Below are 19,655 nucleotides of genomic sequence, written 5' to 3'. Positions count from 1 at the left end.
TTTAGTCTCTGGGTTATAGGACATCATCCTTCAAGTCTAAATCAAAAGCATTAAACCTTTATAAATTTTGAATTTTTATAAATTTAAAACAGTTACATCTATATAATAAACTGATTTGTGACCTAATTCAAAATGTCTTACTCTAGGTTAATACCTAAACTAAAAAAAAATAGTGTCTTACTGTTTTGTTGAAATTTTTTTAATATTTGGTATTTAATTATAATTTTCTATTTTAAAATTGCTAAAAACACTTTCAAATCTATAAAAAGATAAGTGCATTAACTTTAAGGTACTCATAGCCCAAAAAGTTAACCAAAAGCACCTAATCTCACAAATTTAATTTTAAGGTAATATCAACCCACCAACCATAAATTTAATTTTCAAGTAATATTAACCCACCTAGAACTACAAATTTAATTTTTAGATAACATAAACTCACCCACAACCCAAAACAGCTTCAACACTATGCAAACAAATTTAATCCTAAAAACTTTCAATTTTTACCTGCAGTTTCAGTTTTCACCGCAGTTTTAGTTTTCACTGACAGTTTCAGTTTTCACTGACAATTTCAGTTATAGAGAACACTCTTATAAAGTCGCAGTTTTAATTGTCTGACACAGTTAACAAACTCAAAAAGTCACAGTTTCAGTTCAAAGTTGCATTTTCATTTTGTAATTTCAGTTCACAGTTTCAGTTCATAATTTCAATATTTTTCTAGATCTGAGTTCCAGATCTTTTGACCAAAAAAAAAAATCAAATATGTGAAGAAGAAGAACAAGAAGATGACGAAGCTAGAGAGACATAGCGGGGAGAGAGAGAGAGAGAGAAGAGGATAGAGAAAGACAACAAATAAAAAATAAAATGACAATTGACCATATTTCAAAATAAGCCGCATCCGCTCCAACAATACAACTAATAGTTACTTTGTTGTTAAATAAAATTAAGAGAGACTTAGAGTCCAATTCATTTTATGAGCCTTTCTTAGACTAAGACCGGTAGTGATTTAGGATTTTTAATTAAGTCCTTTTATTTTTTTTCTTTGATGGCTTTATGTTAGGTTTTAACTCCAAGATTTTAGGCTCCACCTAAAATCTCAGAGTTAAAACCTAACATGCAGCCTCTACAAAGCTCATTATACACCCTATGAGGGGAAATACCCTTCAAATCAGGGAATGACTTTATTATGAATTAAAAGAATTTTATTATAAATTAAAATGACTTTATTATGAATTAAAATGATTTTCTTATAAATTATTATAAATTAAAATGATTTTCTTATAAATTTTAAAATACTTTCGGTCTCCATCTAAAAACTGTTTTTCTAAAAGATCTAAACCTAATTATCTCTTTAAAAAGAGAGACTTAGAGTCCAGTCAATTTTATGAGTCTTTCTTAGACTAAGACCAGTAGTGATTTAAGATTTTTAATTAAGTCTTTTTTTTTTTTTACGGCTTTATGTTAGGTTTTAACTCCAAAATTTTGAGCTCTGCCTAAAATCTCAAATTTAATTGGTATATTAGAGATTAAATAGGATGCAAAACATGCACCCTATAGTAATTAATTCTATAATTTATAGTAGCATTTAGAGAAACTAATTAAAGGTGCTTATGAGTCATAGAAACCATTTATGTTGATTTTTGAGAAATATCTAACTTAAGAAGTATTTTCAAGTCCTTTTTGTGAAATTTTTATAAATTTTTTTTGTCCTTCTAATTAAAACACTTCTAACAAAAATAGTACTGACCAGAAGTGCTTTCTATAAAAGCAGTACCAAAGGGCGCTCGAATCTCATTGCATATGCAAATTTGATATGATCCTCAACAAACTCTATAACTTTTGAGCTCATCCATACCTCACATTCACATTTGGACATTCTCAGTAGTTTTTCTGACTTCACTCACATTGCACGTGCATTATCAAAAGAAAATATAAAAAAAAACGTAACCGATTCACCAACTCACCAACTCACCAACTCATTTATCTTTGTGAGCTCTTATAGAAATTTAGAAATTACGGTGAGTTTTTAAGAATTGGGTTCTAATCCAATTTTATTGGTAACAACTAACAAGCCCTACTATATTTAATAGCTTGTCCTCCATTTATAGGGTCTCAAAGCAATAACCAGAGCAGAGAACAGAGGATTGAGCTTAAGCAAAGCAAAATCTGGAGGTGGTCTCTGCCCGCAACACTCACAAAGTAGATACTCTTTGTTTGTATTGTTCTTATTAATCGTTGAATTTCAATTCAGATCTGTGTGAGTTATATTTATTCTAGCTCGCCCATGGCTTCCTTTTCGTACCAGACGACGTCGTGTGGGTTGTCATCGAGACCAACTGTTCGCACGTGCCACCACCGTCGTAGTCGTGCGAGCACAATCGTAGCCGGAGCGAGTTCCGAGAAGAAAGGGTTCCGATTGAGCGCAGTTGCGGAGACGGCGATGGAAGTGGTGGAGCTGAAGAAGGGTATAGCTGACTTGTACGACGAGTCGTCTGGCTTGTGGGAGAACATCTGGGGCGACCATATGCACCACGGGTTTTACGACCCGAACGCCGACGTTTCGGTTTCGGTTCCGGACCATCGTGCTGCCCAGACCCGCATGATCGACGAGGTTCTCAGCTTCGCCGGCGTTTCTGGTCTCTTTCTCTTATCTTTTAGTTTGTTGGGTTTTAATGGTTTGATTGATTAATTAAGTAATGGGTTTTGGATTGATTAGTGCTATACTTATGGGTTTGGCTTCTTTTGTATTGTTAATTTGTGATTACTTGTGTTTGAGATTGTGATGAAGGCTCTGCTGAATTTGATGAGGTTTCTGAAAGGGCCAATGCGGTTTTGTGGTTGCAGATGACGACGACATCAGAAGGCCGAAGAATGTGGTTGATGTTGGGTGTGGGATAGGAGGCAGCTCCAGATACCTGGCAAGAAAATACGGGGCCAGTTGCAAAGGCATCACCCTCAGTCCTGTCCAAGCCCAAAGGGCCAATGCTCTTGCTGCTGCTCAAGGATTGGCCAACAAGGTATCTATGTATACATCGGCTAGCAGCTGAAGAATTGGATAAAATCAATTACAGTAGAACTACTTGTAGCATAATACTAATCACATTTTTATTTGGGATTCGCTTATTGAGTGAATGTCACTTGTAATGTGATCAACAATGTAGTCATTCTATATGAATATATGATACATATAGTTGACTGTGGCAGGATCCGGCTATTCAGGTGGGTCTCACAGTTGGGTCTCATCTCTATAATTAGTAAATGTAGTATAATTAATTTTATTGTTTTATGTGTTATGTAACATCCTGAAAGGTTAGCAGGTCTCCTTTCAAGTTGCAGATGCTCTGGAACAGCCATTTCCTGATGGGCAATTTGATCTGGTCTGGTCCATGGAGAGTGGGGAACACATGCCTGACAAAGCAAAGGTTTTCTTTTTGGAAAATTTTCATTCATACCTTTTTAAGTTGGGACTATGATACTGGTGGTTTGTTTTACTGTGTATATAATATACCTTTCCAAGTTCCAACTTATTCATCTGTTGTTTATGATGTCCTCCTTGCTCCTTAGCCCTTACCTAAAAATTCTGTCCCTGTCTTCTCAAACTCGCAGTTCGTTAATGAGTTGGTTCGAGTTGCTGCCCCAGGAGCAACAATAATAATAGTTACATGGTGCCATAGGGATCTTGGTGCTTCTGAAACATCCTTGCAGCCAGAGGAGAAAAGGCTCCTGGACAAGATATGCAGTGCGTTCTATCTTCCTGCCTGGTGTTCTACTGCTGATTATCTCCAATTACTTCAGGCCCTCTCGCTCCAGGTAACTACTTGCTCAGATTGGCTGTACTGAAAAGTCTGACATTGCTTTAAAACATGCCAAGTCATTTGGGGGATGATCCCCATCTTTGTGTGTGACCAATTTGGTGTCTCTAAATCAACCTGCAATAAAATCTGAACCTTCCATGGCAGGACATCAAGGCAGAAGATTGGTCTCCGTGTGTTGCCCCATTTTGGCCGGCAGTAATTCGCTCAGCATTGACATGGAAGGGCTTCACATCACTGTTGCGCACTGGTAAACTTGGCATTTCATTCTGGCAACTATAGCAATTTCTGTTTGCATCAATGGAGTTCATTTTCTGGCAGGTCTTTATTTGCATATGCTCAATGTCTGTGTTCATTTTGGCCACTAAAACTTTCAATACTACACTTCTCTATTATGGGAAAAAGATGCAAGTTTCTTGCTTAAGTGGTTGATTTCTATAGCTGCTGTATTTACTGCTCTAGCTACAGATACTGTATCACCTTACACTGCTATATAATTGTGCGCCTTGATTTGAATTGATCAGGAATAAAAACAATAAGAGGAGCATTGGCAATGCCATTGATGATCCAAGGATTCAAGAGGGATCTAATTAAGTATTCCGTAATCACATGTCGAAAGCCTGAATAAACACTACAGTATGAGGGGTTTCTACTCAATGCTAGAAACAGAACCAATAGTTGCAGCTAGTGTTTCCCCAATTATTATGGTCCACCATAATTTATGTTTGGCTCTTCTAGAAGGCTTTAGACTCTTATTCATCTTTATATTTTGATACAGCCTTTAATATGTTCTTGTTTCTCATTAGTATAGAAAAAGGAATGATTTGAAAACCACAATATTGAACTCTTTGATATGTCTATTGCTCAAGTTAATTCCCTAGTTTTCTAATTTTCTTTATCCTGTCCTCCCTAGTTTTGTTAGTTGGTTATTTATTTGTTAATTGGCTTAAGTGGCATTGGTGCCTAATTTGAGGTTGTATTTGCATCATGGAAGACACACCGATGTGCTTGCGTAGGCTATTCCTGAATCATGCATCGCTGAACGTAGGAATTGCACCTCAAGCCCAAAACCAGGAGCACTTTACCCTTGATCCCATACCCCAAGACCTAAACTCTAGACTCCTGGCTCACATTGGACCCTAGGCAGTAGGCCGTAGCCTTGAACCTAGAACATGGGCATGACCCAAACTCTAGGCTCCAAGCATCTTAGACCAATCCCGAGCCCTATAACCCAGATCTTGAGCCCAAATTTAATTTCCAAAAAGGTAATGGTATCCACTTCCTCCAATATATATTTTTCTTTATTATTTAAATTTTACGGTGTATTTTTGATTAAATAAACATATAATTTTGGTAATAGATTCACCGTTTGTTTATTTGATAACGATTATATGACCAAATAATTTTTAATTTAATTGATTTTTTATAAATATGATCTTCAAAGAATAAATGAACGGTTTCGATTATGAAAATATACTACGGAATTAGAATAATAAAGAAGAAGGTTGGTGAAGAAAGTTGATTAGAGAAGGTGGATAGCATTGCCCTCAATTTAGGACCAAACAATAGAATCAATATAATTTCTTAATTTAATTTCGATTATCGATTATGTTCCATTTATGCAACCAAACACCCTCTGAGTGGTCGGTAAGAATACATTTCAAAGAAAAAAAAAAAAAGGGAAGAAGAAAACTAAGGTGCCACTCTAGATATAGTGATTTTCATTAGGAAATACCTAATGAAAATCACATTTAGAGGAATACCTAATGAATGCCCAAGAGAAGTATCATGTTTGCTCAGTATTTTTTACAGTAATGCTACATTTACCACTTTATACTACAATTTCATACCATCTTACATGGCATTCATACATTGGACACTACAAATTAAAAAATAAAACTTAAAAAAGAAAAAGAAAATACCCTTCCAGTAAAATAATGACACCTCGAAATACAAATGTGAAAAAAAAAATGTGGGACAACTAACATTATTGACCATTTTCAACTCATGACTACGTGGACAAAAGAAAGGATTGGATGTCATTAACATTAACTGTCATTGACCATGTTTGGCCAGTTAGGAAAGAGTTGATCCTCTATTGATTTGGGAAAGAGGGGAAAGTGCACATGTGGTAACTAGATCATTTGAGATTGTGGGGCCAGCTAACATGCCTTATGTAGAGGGCAACATATTCAACACCATGAGCTCCTTTCTTTCTTCTAGCAAATTGTTTAGTTTGTACGCAACATCAAAATTAAAAAAAAAAAGTTTAATTTGACTGTGACGCGGTAATCCAGCCCACCGACTCACGAGCGAGGCCTATAGTCAGCTAAAGCAAAGACTTGGCAGCTGGCAATTACTAATAGCTAATTAAAATTGGCACCAAAAAATAAAATATCTACATCTATATATACTAATTAGAAATTTAGAATGCCTGGATCTGGTGTCCCTATATATGTGCTCAAATCACAGTCCGTCCACACACTGCGTTCCCCGCTCAATTCTCGCTTCTTCGTTCAATCCTCTCCCTCTAATTTCTGCCATTGAATTCCAATTGACTTCAATTCAATTCATTTCAACATATACTTCATTTTCCCAGAAAAACCTTCATAAACCAACGCCGGACTCTTTCTTCTTCTACAAGATCTGCGTCATTTCCAGTCTTCAGGTACTACTCTCTTTCTTTTTCGTTCTGGAACTCTCTGTATATTTGTGCAAGTTTCTAATGCTCAGGAATTACTTTCTTTGCAACCCAAAATGGGCTTTTCCTGTCTCAATCTTCAGCTCTTGGATATATGCTCATTGATTCACATTTGATTTATTTTATTTTTGTTACGCAGAACCCTGAATTCTTGCAATTTTTGTGTGGAATCCACATTTTGCTTTCTTTGGTTTTATACAAACTGAAGGAAATTAAAATGCTCCACTCCTGAATCTTTTATAATTGAGACTCAGAAACCAGAATTCCATTTCACTGAGACACTGACCCCATGCATGACAGCTATTATGTCTTTAAAAAACAAATAAAGAAGAAAAAAATGACCCATTGCAACAGAAAGTGTAAGATCCATAAATTTTTTTCATTTTCTTGGTAACCAAACAAGGGGTATACACACACACAGTAGTTTTCTTGTTGTTTCTCACTAGATAAGAAAAATCTGGAGAAGGTCTCTGCTTGCAACATTTCCTTTTTCAAGGTATTATTTAGCTTCTCTTTATGCTATATTAGCACATTGTTTCCTTGACTGAAAAGAAAAGAAGAGGTATAGGATAGTAAGCTTATACAACCTGATGGATTTCGATTCAGATCTGTGAATTACAGCCTTGGTGGCACATTATGGGAATTGGAATATTATTTTTCCATGTTTACTAATAAATCGACTAATAAAACTTATATTTCTATACTTTTCATTGATGCCTACAAAAAGGTTTCTTGTAAGCATCGGTTGTGTTTATTCCCTGTCATGAAAATTCTAATCCTATTTTGATTGAATAGAAGATTATTTTTATGTTTGTTCTATATTCATTGTCTGAATAGTCTTTGCATTTTTTCCGATTCTGAACAGAGTGAGGTACAATCATCATCAGCTAAGATGAGTTTGAGTGATGAGAAGGTTCATCCTGTGAATTCTAATGGAGATATGAAGGAGAAGCCCTTCAAAATATTTGTGGGTTATGATCCACGTGAAGATCTTGCATACGAGGTCTGTCGCCACTCAATATTGAAGCGATCTTCAATCCCTGTCAAGATCACACCAATCAAGCAATCGGAACTGAGAAAGAGTGGCCTCTACTGGCGTGAAAGGGGACAGTTTGAGAGCACTGAGTTCTCTTTTTCTCGATTCTTGACTCCACATTTGGCCAATTATGAAGGCTGGGCAATGTTTGTGGATTGTGATTTCCTTTACCTTGCTGACATTAAGGAACTGAGAGACTTGATTGATGATAAGTATGCTGTAATGTGTGTTCAACATGATTATACACCAAAGGAGACAACAAAAATGGACGGAGCAGTGCAAACTGTGTATCCGAGGAAGAATTGGTCTTCCATGGTCTTGTATAATTGTGGGCATCCCAAGAACCAGGCCTTGACACCTGAGACTGTGAATACACAAACTGGTGCTTTTCTTCATAGGTTTCAGTGGCTTGAGGACGGTGAAATTGGTTCAATTCCATTTGTTTGGAATTTTCTTGAGGGACATAACAAGGTTGTTGAAAATGATCCCCAAACTTTCCCAAAGGCGATACACTATACTCGTGGAGGACCGTGGTTTGAGGCTTGGAAGAATTGTGAGTATGCAGACCTGTGGTTGAATGAGAAGGAGGAGTACACACAGGAAACAAAGAAGAAAATTGAAAATTAGGAAGAATCAGTAGCTGGGGGTACTTCATTTTAAGTTTGATATTCATTATTTGAAGTTTCATTTTATTCTGCTCTATTCTTTATGTCAAATCTGTTTAATGAATCCTACAAGGTAGGATGATTTTACTATTAGAATTAAGCTAAAATTTCTTCTATATTGAACTTAGTTTATTTAGACAGGATTTACATTCTGTGCTCTGGGCTGATATTTGGGCAACTTGTAATCCCGCATGTTACTTACTTTGATTGATTGGAACCATAGAAATATATTGTATAATGTGCAATTTCCAATATATAACTGATGATTGATGAATATTCTGTGTATTGCTTGCAAAATTCAAATTACATTCCAATTTGCATGATGTAATCATGATCTTTGTTATTCTCTCTGTGGCCAATATATTTGGTTTGATAACTTTCCCTCGTACATTATGATAAACATCTTAGAATCATTCATGCTTTTGTCTTGCCTACTAGCAATGCATCTGTCAGCTCCATCATTGAAAAAGATAGCTGGAATTGGCCTCTAGTCTCTGATGACTTACTGGAAATAAAAGTCTCCATGGCCAATATAATGTGTCATCATCTACAAAGTGTCCCTAGGCAGAGTTTAATTCTTTGGTTGCCAATTAGAGGCATACTCTTCTGTAGTTCTGTGTGCTATGTGATACAAGTAAAACCCCTAGATCACACTCTAATTTGTTTTTTGATTGCTCATATTCCAATCTGTTTGATCTCAATTATGGCGATGAATGTTGCTCCCTGTCATGACCTCTCCAGGTTTACAAGGTCTCTTCTGAATTCAAAGGAACTCTGCTCCCCATTATTATAATGATCTAAATCTTGTTCTTCACCATCATTCACTTTTACTTCAAATGCTCTATTAGATTTTTAAGATTTTAATGTAAGACAAAAAATTGATAAGGACAAACGAAAAATAAGGAAACAAAGCAAGCCAAACACTAAAAGACAATTGAAAGTTTGAAACTGGTCCACTTTGAAGTTATTTGCATTCAAACCCTAATTTAAAAGCTTGTTCGACTTTAAATATCAAATCAGAATATTTTTCTCATTTTAAGTAACAAAATTTTATGTTATTTAAGACTAGGTACCAAATTTTCAGCTATTTGGAAAAAATATGCTATTTTCTAATCGATCAATAATTTTACTTATCAATCTGTCAAATTTTTTTTGTTTAATTTACGAACTCAATTGTAATTGCATGTTAGTCACAACTTTCTTATTCATATTTTAAAATGTTGGGATCAACATTATTGTTTCGTTTTGGAAATGCTCATTCTCCCAAACAATAAAATGGGCATTCTCAATTTAGATAAAAATAATCCCTAATTTAATTTCAACATTTCACTTGATCCATAACCCTAAACCTAAACTTGCGATATCGACATCGGACCCGGATTCAAAACCTTGAAGCAAGGATCCGGACCGGATTTGGATCCAAAAACCCAAACTTGAAACCATGGACTCAAAAGTCAAAACCTAGACCCATGACCCAAACCCGGTTCTCTATCACACAAACATCGCTCCATCACTCTGCGTGGCACTATAAAACGTCTCCGTCGACCTCAAAACAAAATAATTCGCACGCTTGAAATTTGGCACCAAAAAAGAAACCGAAAAGCCAAAATTCTGTAGCGCCTTCTAGAGAAAACCCTACCGCTCGGCTCCACGACACGACCTCTGCCATTCAACAATGGAGTTTTGGGGTAATCTCCTCTTTCCTTGTCTCTCCGATCATTGTTTTGTTAGTGTTTTTTTTTCTCACATGCGAGTTATGATGCATTTTCGTTTCCAAGTTTCCAACACTTTGAGCCTTTTTCGTTGCCGAGAAAACTAGGGTAAATATCAGGACCAGTCTGATTAAATTCAGTGGCGTAATATAATCTCAGAAATATGATTCAGTGTGTCAAAATACAACTGTTTAACTCGGTCGGGATGAGTTTTTGGTTTTTTGTTCGTTTAATTTTCTACGTGCGAAAAGCGACTAAATACACTCATCTGAATTTGTAGCGCTTAAGTTTAGGTTTGTTTTTATTAATGATCTGCTATAAGTATTTTACTGTTCATGTTGCTCATTTAGGACTTGATAAGTTTGCTTTCATCTGTTTGTTTGCTGAGAAAATAAATGGAAAGAAAAATCTAAGTCTGAGTTACATGTATTATTATTTTGTTTGCTGTAAACATATTCCTCATTTGTTTTTCAGGTGCTGAAATGTTTTACTTGGATTTTGTGTGGGATGATTTGCGTTTCTCTTAGTTTTCCTTAATATAAATTGCAAATTTTTTGTTGAAGTGGTTAAAACTGAATTTTGCTTCTGATTTCCGAGTTACAGTAAATTTTGTCTGCTCAATGTACCTTCACAGCTTGTAATGCACGTTCATGCTAATTGTTTGTAAATGTGTGAAATGCAGTTTAAGTTAAAGATGCTTCAGTAAAAATTAGAATCCATTTATTAAGTTTTGCACCAAAGTAATGTGCTTGTGGTGAATAATTATGTTATATCAATTAGTATGTGATATATGTCCACATAAATTGTTTTTGCATATTTTTCAGATCAATGTTATTCAGCAATCTTGTTGGCTTTTTTCTCCTCCCCTTTTTGTATTCTAAAAGTTCTTTAACTAATTTTTTAATCTTCACTAATCTTGATCATTTCTTTGGTCACTGGTTAATTATCTTCTTAATGCACGTGCATAAGAATTTTGTTTTGTAGAAAATAGGTTTGTTTATGTGTCTTCTGCATGTTTGGCAGTAAATGCTGTTGTTTCCACCCTTTGATGCCTTGTTTCCATTCTGCAAAGTTGTGACGCATTTTGTTCTGTTCTACATTTTCTGTTATTTTCTGTTATTTTCAATTTTGCAATTATTAATTTGTTACCTTAATGTGACTCAATGTCCAGGTGTTGAGGTAAAAAGTGGACAGTCTGTTGATGTTGAACCTGGTGAAATGCTCGTGCATCTTTCTCAGGTTACCAGCCAGCTGTATTATTTTATTGCTTCAGATTGTTTGCTTTCTGTTACTTCTGCATCTATCATAATTGCAGCATGGTGTAAAAAGTACGTTTATAATGCAGGCTTGTCTGGATGAGGTCAAGAAAGGGAAGGGAGGTGATTCTGTTTCACTCTTTGTGAAAACTAGCAATCAGAAGCTTGTTCTTGGAATTCTTTCTTCTGAGAAATTCCCTCAGATATCTTTTGACCTCGTATTTGAGAAGAAATTTGAGCTATCCCATAACTGGAAAAATGGGAGCGTTTACTTCACTGGATATAAGTCCACGTCTCAAATGGAATATCCTTTTTGTTAATGTCATTTCGTGTTTGAATGTGGTGTCTTACATATTTACTAATTTGCGTGGTATTATTGGTTTATTTGTTGTTTCCTTGACTGCATTCTCTTTTGTCTTCACATATGATGGTTCTGGTGAGTGACTGTTCTAGTATTTGATTTTAAGTGTATTTTGGTTCTATGTGTATTTCAATCCTTATGCTCTTGACATTTCCTTGCTTACAGATGATGAATCAGATTCTGAAGAGGATGTACCACTTACTGTGGTTGATAATGGTAAAGATATGCTAATTGGTTATTGATTACTGGCATCTCAATTTTGTAAACTTTTGCTTCTTTGATTTATGCTAAAATGTTTATGCAGGAAAACCTGCCTTATCGAACAAATCAACGGTGACTATTGAGGTAGTTAAGAAAGATGCTAAATCTGAGCTGACGGAAGCCAGTAGTTATGAGGATGAATCTGATGATGGAGAGATTGATGGTGATCAGGTATTCCTATTTTTCAAAATCCGTTTGAATACCTCTTTGGGTGACTGAAGTATTTTCCCTTGGGTCTAAAACACCTAGAGTTACTGTAGCTACAGTGTTTGACCATAAAAGGTATATTTTGTAACAATGCATGTTTTGTGTTATGACGGTCAACCATAATTGTTCATTGCCCAAATTATATGACATTTGGAAATGTTCCATAGTCTTAGTTGTTTAGGTATATTTTATCTGGTGTACATTCGCAAATCTATACACAGAAAGCTTTATTTAGGCGCGTTACTTTGTTGAAATATAGATTCTGGGTCTAGGCAATGTGTATGGGGCTCTAGAGCATGTGTGTACTTGTGCCCAGAAATTTCCCAGAATAACTACACAGAATAGAAGTTTGACCTTTCAAAATTTTCAATAAGGATTTGTGCCGTAAGTTTCTGCCTACATGTTGGAATGATCAACTCCTTGCGTTTGGGACTGATTACTGAATTTTTAGTGATAGTTATGTATTATTGCCGATTTTTTATTCAATTATGATGATTTGATTCTGCCTGGTATTATGTGGAGACTGGTGAGAAGAGCAAAGTATTGAATACATCTGCTGGCTGGTTTGTGAAAACAGGCTAAGGATGAGAGTGAGGAAGATAGCAGTGACGATGAGGATGAAAGTGATGATGATTCTGATGGTGATGATGAAACTGATGACAGCGAAGAAGAGGATGATGAGACTCCAAAGAAGGTAAATCACTCGTATTATCAAAACCTTTACCTTTTGATGTTGGAGAGTTAAATGCCTTGTCCCTTCTATATTGTTATCATAATCCAATTATTATTCCTAAGTAAATGCACTTGCCTTATTGTTTTTCAAGGCTGATGTGAGCAAGAAGCGACCTGCTGAATCTACTAAAACACCTGCTATTGACAAGAAGGCAAAGTTTGTTACTCCTGAAAAGACTGGTTAGTTCCTTATATCCTAATGTCAGTTATCTTGTTATTTGTTGTTACAGTGTTCAAGTTTTGTTGTTTGCTGTGGAAGACCTGGATTACAAAGTTTTCATAATTTGCACATGCAGTCTGCGGCGTTTAACTCTTAAGGAATTGTGGTGGAATTGGCTGTCTATTGTATTTAAATTGACTATGTTATATGGTCCCTTTAGACTTAATATGTGACTATGTTATATGGTCCATTTAGATTGAATAATGTGACTAGGTGTCATGAAGATGTAGTCTAGGACTACCAATTTCATGATCTAAATGGAGATGTTTGTTTGACTGGCTAATTGTCGGTGCAGGTGGCAAGAAGGGAAGTGTCCACATAGCAACTCCTTACCCTACAAAACAGGCTGGGAAGAAACCAGTTACTGCTGCCCAGACAAAGCAGCAGACTCCAAAATCAGGCGGCGCATTCACGTGCATATCCTGCAAAAAGTAAATTTTTATTTTCCTTTTTATTTTCTATTTTTTGTTTCTTTCTATTTCTGTTAAATGATGGAATGTAATTTCTTGTACTATTCTTCTTCTTGCAGGTCGTTTAACTCAGATGGTGCATTGCAAAGCCATAATAAGGCAAAGCACAGTGGTGCAAAGTGAAACAAGGCAGAGGAGTCTCTACCATGATGTTGTTTTGGGACTATTGAGTACAGAAGGAACAAGTTGGTTTTAGTAAATATAAAGGGGGGGAGAGATTAGTCTATTATTGGTAAGTTGGTAACTAATTTTGTTTTCATCAGCTTGGATGGGAATCCAGTGCAGTTGATTTCGGAGGCATTTTGTTATACTTGTTTTGGGCTTGATGATGCTATTCTATGATTTTTGATATGTTGTGCGTTCCCATGCATTTTTTTTTCTTCATAATTTTGTAGTTTAATATATGTTAGTGGTCAGAGTGAGAACTGAGAACTGAGAAGTAAGGTTCCAAGTGGATAAGTTTCAGGCTTCTGACGTAAGTGTCGTGCCCTTGATGGTAAGTCTCATGAGAGCAAGTCTAAAATGATAAATCATATTATTACTGACCCCAAGTCAAAAACTATGCCCAAAACACAAACAGATGCGAGGAGAGCACATGGAGCAAAATCATTAAAGAGATAAGACGCAAGGGTGTGTATACACCTATGAATTTTTTTCATGCAAAATTGACAGGAATACAACATTTGCTGGCAACGAAACTTAATCTTACAGTATGCTATAGAGCTACTAAAGATGATCTCCACAATTTTGAATAACTTCTTAATTAACCGCAAGATGTGAAGGAAGCTGCAGCAAAGTTGAAATTCTCAATGATGCTCCAATCTGGAAATTCCACTTGAAGATGGTCACTTTCAAAGATGACTATAACTGCCAGCTTTTTCAAGCTTCACTTGCTGCTAATAAGACAGCTTTTGCCTCGCCAAGAGCAGAATCAGAAGCTCACTTAAATTCAAACCAAGCATGGCAGAAATTTACTTGGTTATCTAGCAGCAGCTACATCAAAATCAAGACTCTGAAGCTTAGAGCTAAACATCAGTTACTTTGACGAGCGAAAAAAGACAAGAAACATAGCGATTCGCGCCTACATATATTTTTCCCATGCCTCCCCATGCGTTGAAATAAGCACTTTGATCTTTTGGCCCACTTCATGAGATCTTAAATTTGGGGAGTTTACTAATGAAATGTTAACAATATATATACAAATGTATTTTGTATGGAAATCAAAAAGAAAAACATAGATAACAAATGATTTATTGTTACATTGCATCTAGTATTTTTATTGTTTTTCTAACCAGGGTACGCTTTGTAGTCTCAGAATTCAAATTCTTCCATCCAAGTAGGAATAAGTATTTGATAAAGGCATAAAGCTATCTATAAATTTCTATTACTCCTTGAGGATGCGAGACTTGGTACTTTTATGATCCAAATGGGATACCAAAAGAGTGTGAAGACAATTTTTCAAAAAATAATATTAATTAGGATTTCTTTCCCAGGCAAAAATTACAATTTCAATTAAACAACATACCGTTTTCACAGGAATCCAAGAGTCAGCACGGTAAAACTATTAAAGAACCATACTACTTCCTAAGAGAATTCCAAAGAAAATTCCAATACAAGGAACTAAGGAAGATAATTAATATATCACAGAACCCAAATTAGCAAAGCAGCAATTAAAATCACGCTAAAGATTCTAACAATGTAGTTTTAAAGATTTTAATACGACAACGCAGACAATATTTCATAATTCGAGTAAAAGCATTACTGTTTCTTACTTCCCGTACACTAGGACCTTTTCTATAATAAGAACTCACCATTGCAGACAGCGTTCTCCTGCATCAGGATTCAGAAATAACCTTAATGCCTCCACAACCTATCACATCAAAAACTGGACATAGTTCTTGGACAACAGCTAACTTGTATACAAGAAACACAGTAAGCTGCCTGATAAAACCGAGGCTTGATCTTGGAAGCAGGAAGCTTGATTTTGTATCTACCATGCTACTGCTGCTGCTGCTGCTGCTGCTGAGGGTCGTAGTACTGATCGCTGTTCTCTGCATAACCATTCCATTCATCATCATTATTGTTGTTATCATCATACTTATTATTTCCAGAATCCACCTGTTCCCGTTCCCTGTTCCATTGCTCAATCTTAGCCCTTCTTTCAGCACTACTTTCCCTGACTGGTGGACTCCTATTCCTTTTCCCCGCAGGGCTTCTACTTCTTCCCCTGCGTCCAGGACTGCGGCTTCTAGGCCTCCTGCTTTTATCAGGGAAACGATGGTCTCTCTCATCATCTCTTCTACCAAAACCACGACCTGCATGTGGACGCTCCTGATAACCACCACCACCGCGATGATGCCTTTGAGGACTATGGCTTCTGCTTCGGCTGCGGCTACGCCTTCGCCTGTTTCTCCCAAATAATCGCCTCCTCAACTCCCTAAAATTGACATAAAGAGGCGCATGAAATAGCAAGTCATCATGAAAATGGCGCTGTGGCTAAAACAAGACAAAAGAATCACACTCACCTGCTAATCTTCTTCAAATGCATGAAGTTGCAGTAGCCACCCCGATTGCATACATTTTCTTCATACTGCCTACATGTAGCTTCACGAAAATCCGTCACCGGAGAAAAGTCAACGATGATGGGGCGTCCTGGTATGTTTAATATTCATTGTATTGTCAAAATGTTATTGACTTCATGTAACAGTAATGTTGCTACTACTAACACTGCTACCATTATGTCGAATAAATAATGCAAAAGGAGGATAGCAGCGGCCACCACTTCACATGCCACATCCAACGAAAAAAATTGGAAATTAGGTATTTCTCCTAATTCAAACACATACAATTGCAAGTCCTTAAACCAAACTGAATGCTACAAATCTGTTTAATTTTAAAGGGTAAAGCTTCATTGCCTTCATTTGTAAATGGTTCTATGATCAACAGTTTTTAAATGTTGCTCTCGGTAATTGAATATGTTGTGCTTTTCTTTAATGCTCCAATGCAAAACATCCATGCAACTAGTGATATAGATCTAGAGTCCATTTTTTAATATTTGATGGTTAAATCATCTCCACACTAGTTATGTATTGATAATTACATTTTTTCCAACATTTTCTTCTCTTTTAAAGTAATTATTGTTATGTACTAATGTTTTAGACTTTGTGGCAAATGGAAACCCCCCTTGAAACCCAGCTATTAACATGAATTAAAGTAATTTTTGAATCGACAAAATAAAAGTAGAGCCGGACACAAGCACACACATAGGAACCATTCCATCTATTTAGCACTTAGACTAGTGTTAACAAACCAACAAAGAAACAAAACTTGCACATGAACTTTATAAAAGCATGACTGATACATGTGTTTAATTCAAGCCTTGTCAAAAAAAAAGAAGAGAAAAACGTAGAGCCAGTATACATATATCCTTCAATAACTGTGAGTTACCAGACCGAAATGTAGTTCATCAGATCATAATCTAAGATGATTAAAAGACAAACCAAATAACAATGGTTATAGCTGGAATATTATAATTTGATCATGTCAACCACTTGGGCTTAAACTGGCTCTGGTTTGAAACTCTAAATCTCAAATCCAAAAGACCTGAAACCAGATTTACTATTAATTATTAATTATCTATATAGTTCACTTGTATTCATCAAGCATTTTCTTATCTCTACTGGTTATATAATAGTGTGTCACCATAAGACACACTTATCTGAAAAAAAATAAAAATAAAAAATAAAAAGGTTTTCCGGCGGAAGGAATTATCTTTTTCATTAATGGTAAGTCATAAAATTATTACGTACCACCAAATGAGATGGCAATATAACTTCTGATGGAATTTGAGTTTAAAACTAAGTAAAACTGAGGATACTAATCTAGCTGCCAACTGGCAAACTGAGTCACTTTCATCTTATCACAATAACTACATATCTAACCTAACAGAGTTAGCTAACACAGGAATAGATAGCATAGCAAAGCCGGCCCTGATCAAGGACCAACATGCCCTTTCTAGTTTTCACCCTACATCACAAAAATCTCAAGGCCACCCTTTGACAGAAAAGGGAAAAAAAAAAAAAAAAAGGAAGAAGAAGAAGAAGAAGAAGAAGTCTGAGAAAATAAAAAGGGAAAGAAGGGAGATTTCAAGCAATCATAACCAACCTCACCAATAACTCAACTCTACCTTGGAAATTTCGGTAGTGCAAAACTAAGTACACTGTGAACTGTGATGTTGTGCAATCTACATACCATATGTCCACAGACTAAAAGTAACTTCTGGTCACAGTTATATCGACAAATAAAATCAACATACCATCGTGATCATTAATCTACCATGTTGCTTCATTCAAAAAAGAGAAAAGGAGGAAATAACCTGCATAGAACCTCCCACTGAGGTTCTGAAGCGCAGCTGCAGCATGTTCTTCCTCTCTGAACTGAACGTACACATTACCAACCTACTCCCCATACACATACACATACACACACAATCAATTACCCAGAAAAAAATGAATAAAAAAAGAAAAATTAAAGAAAGAAAGAAACCCTAGAAATTTGAAATACCATGTGATCAGCTAAATTATCACAGATATTCAAGCTCTCGATCTGTCCGTACTTGCTCAGCTCCTCAAACAGATCCTCATAAAAATCCTGCACCCAAAAACCAAAAAAAAAAAAAACAAAAGTAACAAAAATGAAATCTGATTGAAAAGAAAGGAAAAAGGAAGAGAATTGGGGGTACGGCGGAGGACCTCGAAGTTGTCTTGGATCTTGCGCGGGTCGAGAGCCTGGCCCTGTGGGTCGACTCCAGGGTTAGTGAGCATGTCGGGCCTCTGGTACATGTTGGAGAGGAGAAGGGTGGGGCTGATGCTGGGCTTGGTGTGGAGGCGAGAGCATCGGTCGCCATGCCTGCAAGCTCCGATCTTAAAGTAGAAGGGACAGTTCACGCGGTCCTTCTCTGTGCCGAAGATCGAGGCCAAGTGCTCCGCCATTGCTGTGAATGATGGATGATGATGTTGAAGAGACCCTCTCTGTGTTTGATCCTAGGGTTTTAAGTTTTAACAAATGCACGACTGAAGAAAAAAAAATTATAGAGTTTAACAATTCCTATGTTGTGTTGATGGAGACATAAGTCTTTATATTACATTATGTGAGAAGTTCTAATCATCAGCAGGTTTGCCCGAGAGGTTAAGGGGGTAGACTTAAGATCTACTGCACTGAAGTGCGCGTGGGTTCGAACCCCACAGCCTGCATGTCTTTTGCTCTATTTTTCACTCTTTATCTTATTGTTTTTTCCTTTTTTGAGGGTTTTTATTTTTTCCAACTTTTCCATGATTGAGCTTCTTGCTGGATTATTAACACAAATGGGAATATAAACTTCCTTATTGTTCATATTTAGACAAAATTTTAATTGATTAGTAATCTTAATTGGTAATCTTACAACATATACTCATCAATCATAAAATCAGAATTCAACTGGTTATAATTTGAATATATCAAATTATTGATCGTGCGCTTTTAGATTTTAATTTAACATTTGATGAACATGGATTTTCAACATGTAGTCAACACAACCATTGACCAGTGTCCACAACATCTCGCAATTGAATTGTATGTAACTATGTATGTTTTAAATTGTTAGATCATATATGAACTACATTATGATTTTTGTCTAAGAATTAACTTTTTAAGGCAAAATTACATATTAAAATGTTTTTTTAAAAAAAAGGTATGAAGGAAGAAAAAGGTTCAAATAGCATCTATGATATATACAATGTTGGTGTTAGGCCTTCCACTATGGTAAACCCATTTTTTGTGACCCAAAACCTATTTTGGGTCACAAATAGTGTTGTGACCCAATTCTCATTGCAATGGTGTTGTGACCCATTTTGGGTCACAGTGTTTTATACATATTTAAAATATGATTAATATTGATTAAGTGATGTTTAATTTAAAATTTAAAATATAATAAAAATTATTTTATTGGTCTTATTTTAATGAGATCTTTAAAATAAGGTCAATATTAAATATATTTAAAATAAGAAAATTTCATAAATTAGACAACATAATCTTACAATATCGGGACTTCAAGAACCATAAAAAACAAGAACAACACGATAATTTAAAAAAAAAAACAAGAACAACACGATAATTTAAAGAAAAAACAAGAACAACATGATGACTAAAACAAAAAAACAAAAAAAACACGATGATTTAAAGAAAAAC

General features: G+C 35.7%; 4 protein-coding genes and 1 non-coding gene across 10 annotated transcripts; 4 read left to right on the top strand and 1 right to left on the bottom strand.

The window, feature by feature from the left end:
- The first annotated feature begins 1,895 nt into the window (after positions 1 to 1,895).
- On the top strand, positions 1,896 to 4,707 carry G-TMT (gamma-tocopherol methyltransferase). 5 transcript variants are annotated; one of them, XM_086247275.1, is made up of 8 exons: positions 1,998 to 2,015; positions 2,106 to 2,196; positions 2,303 to 2,633; positions 2,842 to 3,014; positions 3,312 to 3,419; positions 3,604 to 3,807; positions 3,957 to 4,059; positions 4,334 to 4,707. In XM_086247275.1, the coding sequence occupies exons 3-8, from the start codon at positions 2,438 to 2,440 to the stop codon at positions 4,435 to 4,437; spliced, it is 888 nt and encodes a 295-aa protein (XP_086103401.1). In that variant the 5' UTR covers positions 1,998 to 2,015; positions 2,106 to 2,196; positions 2,303 to 2,437; the 3' UTR covers positions 4,438 to 4,707. The 5 variants fall into 5 exon arrangements, with proteins under 5 accessions (XP_086103400.1, XP_086103398.1, XP_086103397.1 ...); XM_086247274.1 differs by having other exon boundaries at positions 1,896 to 2,196; XM_086247272.1 differs by having other exon boundaries at positions 1,898 to 2,196; positions 2,275 to 2,633.
- A 1,540-nt stretch (positions 4,708 to 6,247) lies between these two features.
- Positions 6,248 to 8,485, top strand: CDI (Nucleotide-diphospho-sugar transferases superfamily protein). Its single transcript, XM_086246095.1, has 2 exons — positions 6,248 to 6,477; positions 7,376 to 8,485. Exons 1-2 carry the CDS (start codon positions 6,265 to 6,267, stop codon positions 8,171 to 8,173), a joined length of 1,011 nt encoding a protein of 336 aa, XP_086102221.1. The 5' UTR covers positions 6,248 to 6,264; the 3' UTR covers positions 8,174 to 8,485.
- A 1,277-nt stretch (positions 8,486 to 9,762) lies between these two features.
- Positions 9,763 to 13,794, top strand: HD2C (histone deacetylase 2C). 2 transcript variants are annotated; one of them, XM_086246098.1, is made up of 9 exons: positions 9,763 to 9,899; positions 11,095 to 11,162; positions 11,269 to 11,477; positions 11,701 to 11,756; positions 11,845 to 11,972; positions 12,586 to 12,702; positions 12,833 to 12,920; positions 13,256 to 13,391; positions 13,490 to 13,794. In XM_086246098.1, exons 1-9 carry the CDS (start codon positions 9,887 to 9,889, stop codon positions 13,551 to 13,553), a joined length of 879 nt encoding a protein of 292 aa, XP_086102224.1. In that variant the 5' UTR covers positions 9,763 to 9,886; the 3' UTR covers positions 13,554 to 13,794. The 2 variants fall into 2 exon arrangements, with proteins under 2 accessions (XP_086102224.1, XP_086102223.1); XM_086246097.1 differs by lacking the exons at positions 9,763 to 9,899; positions 11,095 to 11,162 and having other exon boundaries at positions 11,289 to 11,615; positions 11,706 to 11,756.
- A 1,249-nt stretch (positions 13,795 to 15,043) lies between these two features.
- On the bottom strand, positions 15,044 to 18,490 carry LOC147281964 (splicing factor U2af small subunit B-like). Its single transcript, XM_086246096.1, has 5 exons — positions 18,182 to 18,490; positions 17,994 to 18,080; positions 17,806 to 17,887; positions 15,956 to 16,082; positions 15,044 to 15,867 (listed from the first exon to the last, which is right to left on the bottom strand). The coding sequence occupies exons 1-5, from the start codon at positions 18,419 to 18,421 to the stop codon at positions 15,429 to 15,431; spliced, it is 975 nt and encodes a 324-aa protein (XP_086102222.1). The 5' UTR covers positions 18,422 to 18,490; the 3' UTR covers positions 15,044 to 15,428.
- Positions 18,491 to 18,599: 109 nt separating this feature from the next.
- Positions 18,600 to 18,682, top strand: TRNAL-UAA (transfer RNA leucine (anticodon UAA)). The gene has a single exon. It is a non-coding gene; the product is annotated as a tRNA-Leu (tRNA).
- Positions 18,683 to 19,655: the final 973 nt, after the last annotated feature.

Source organism: Dryas octopetala, chromosome 6, assembly GCF_963921425.1.
Source record: "Dryas octopetala chromosome 6, drDryOcto1.1, whole genome shotgun sequence".
NCBI lineage: Eukaryota > Viridiplantae > Streptophyta > Magnoliopsida > Rosales > Rosaceae > Dryas > Dryas octopetala.
The sequence above is the reverse complement of the archived record's forward strand: the minus strand, read 5'-3'. Positions and strand labels throughout refer to the sequence as shown.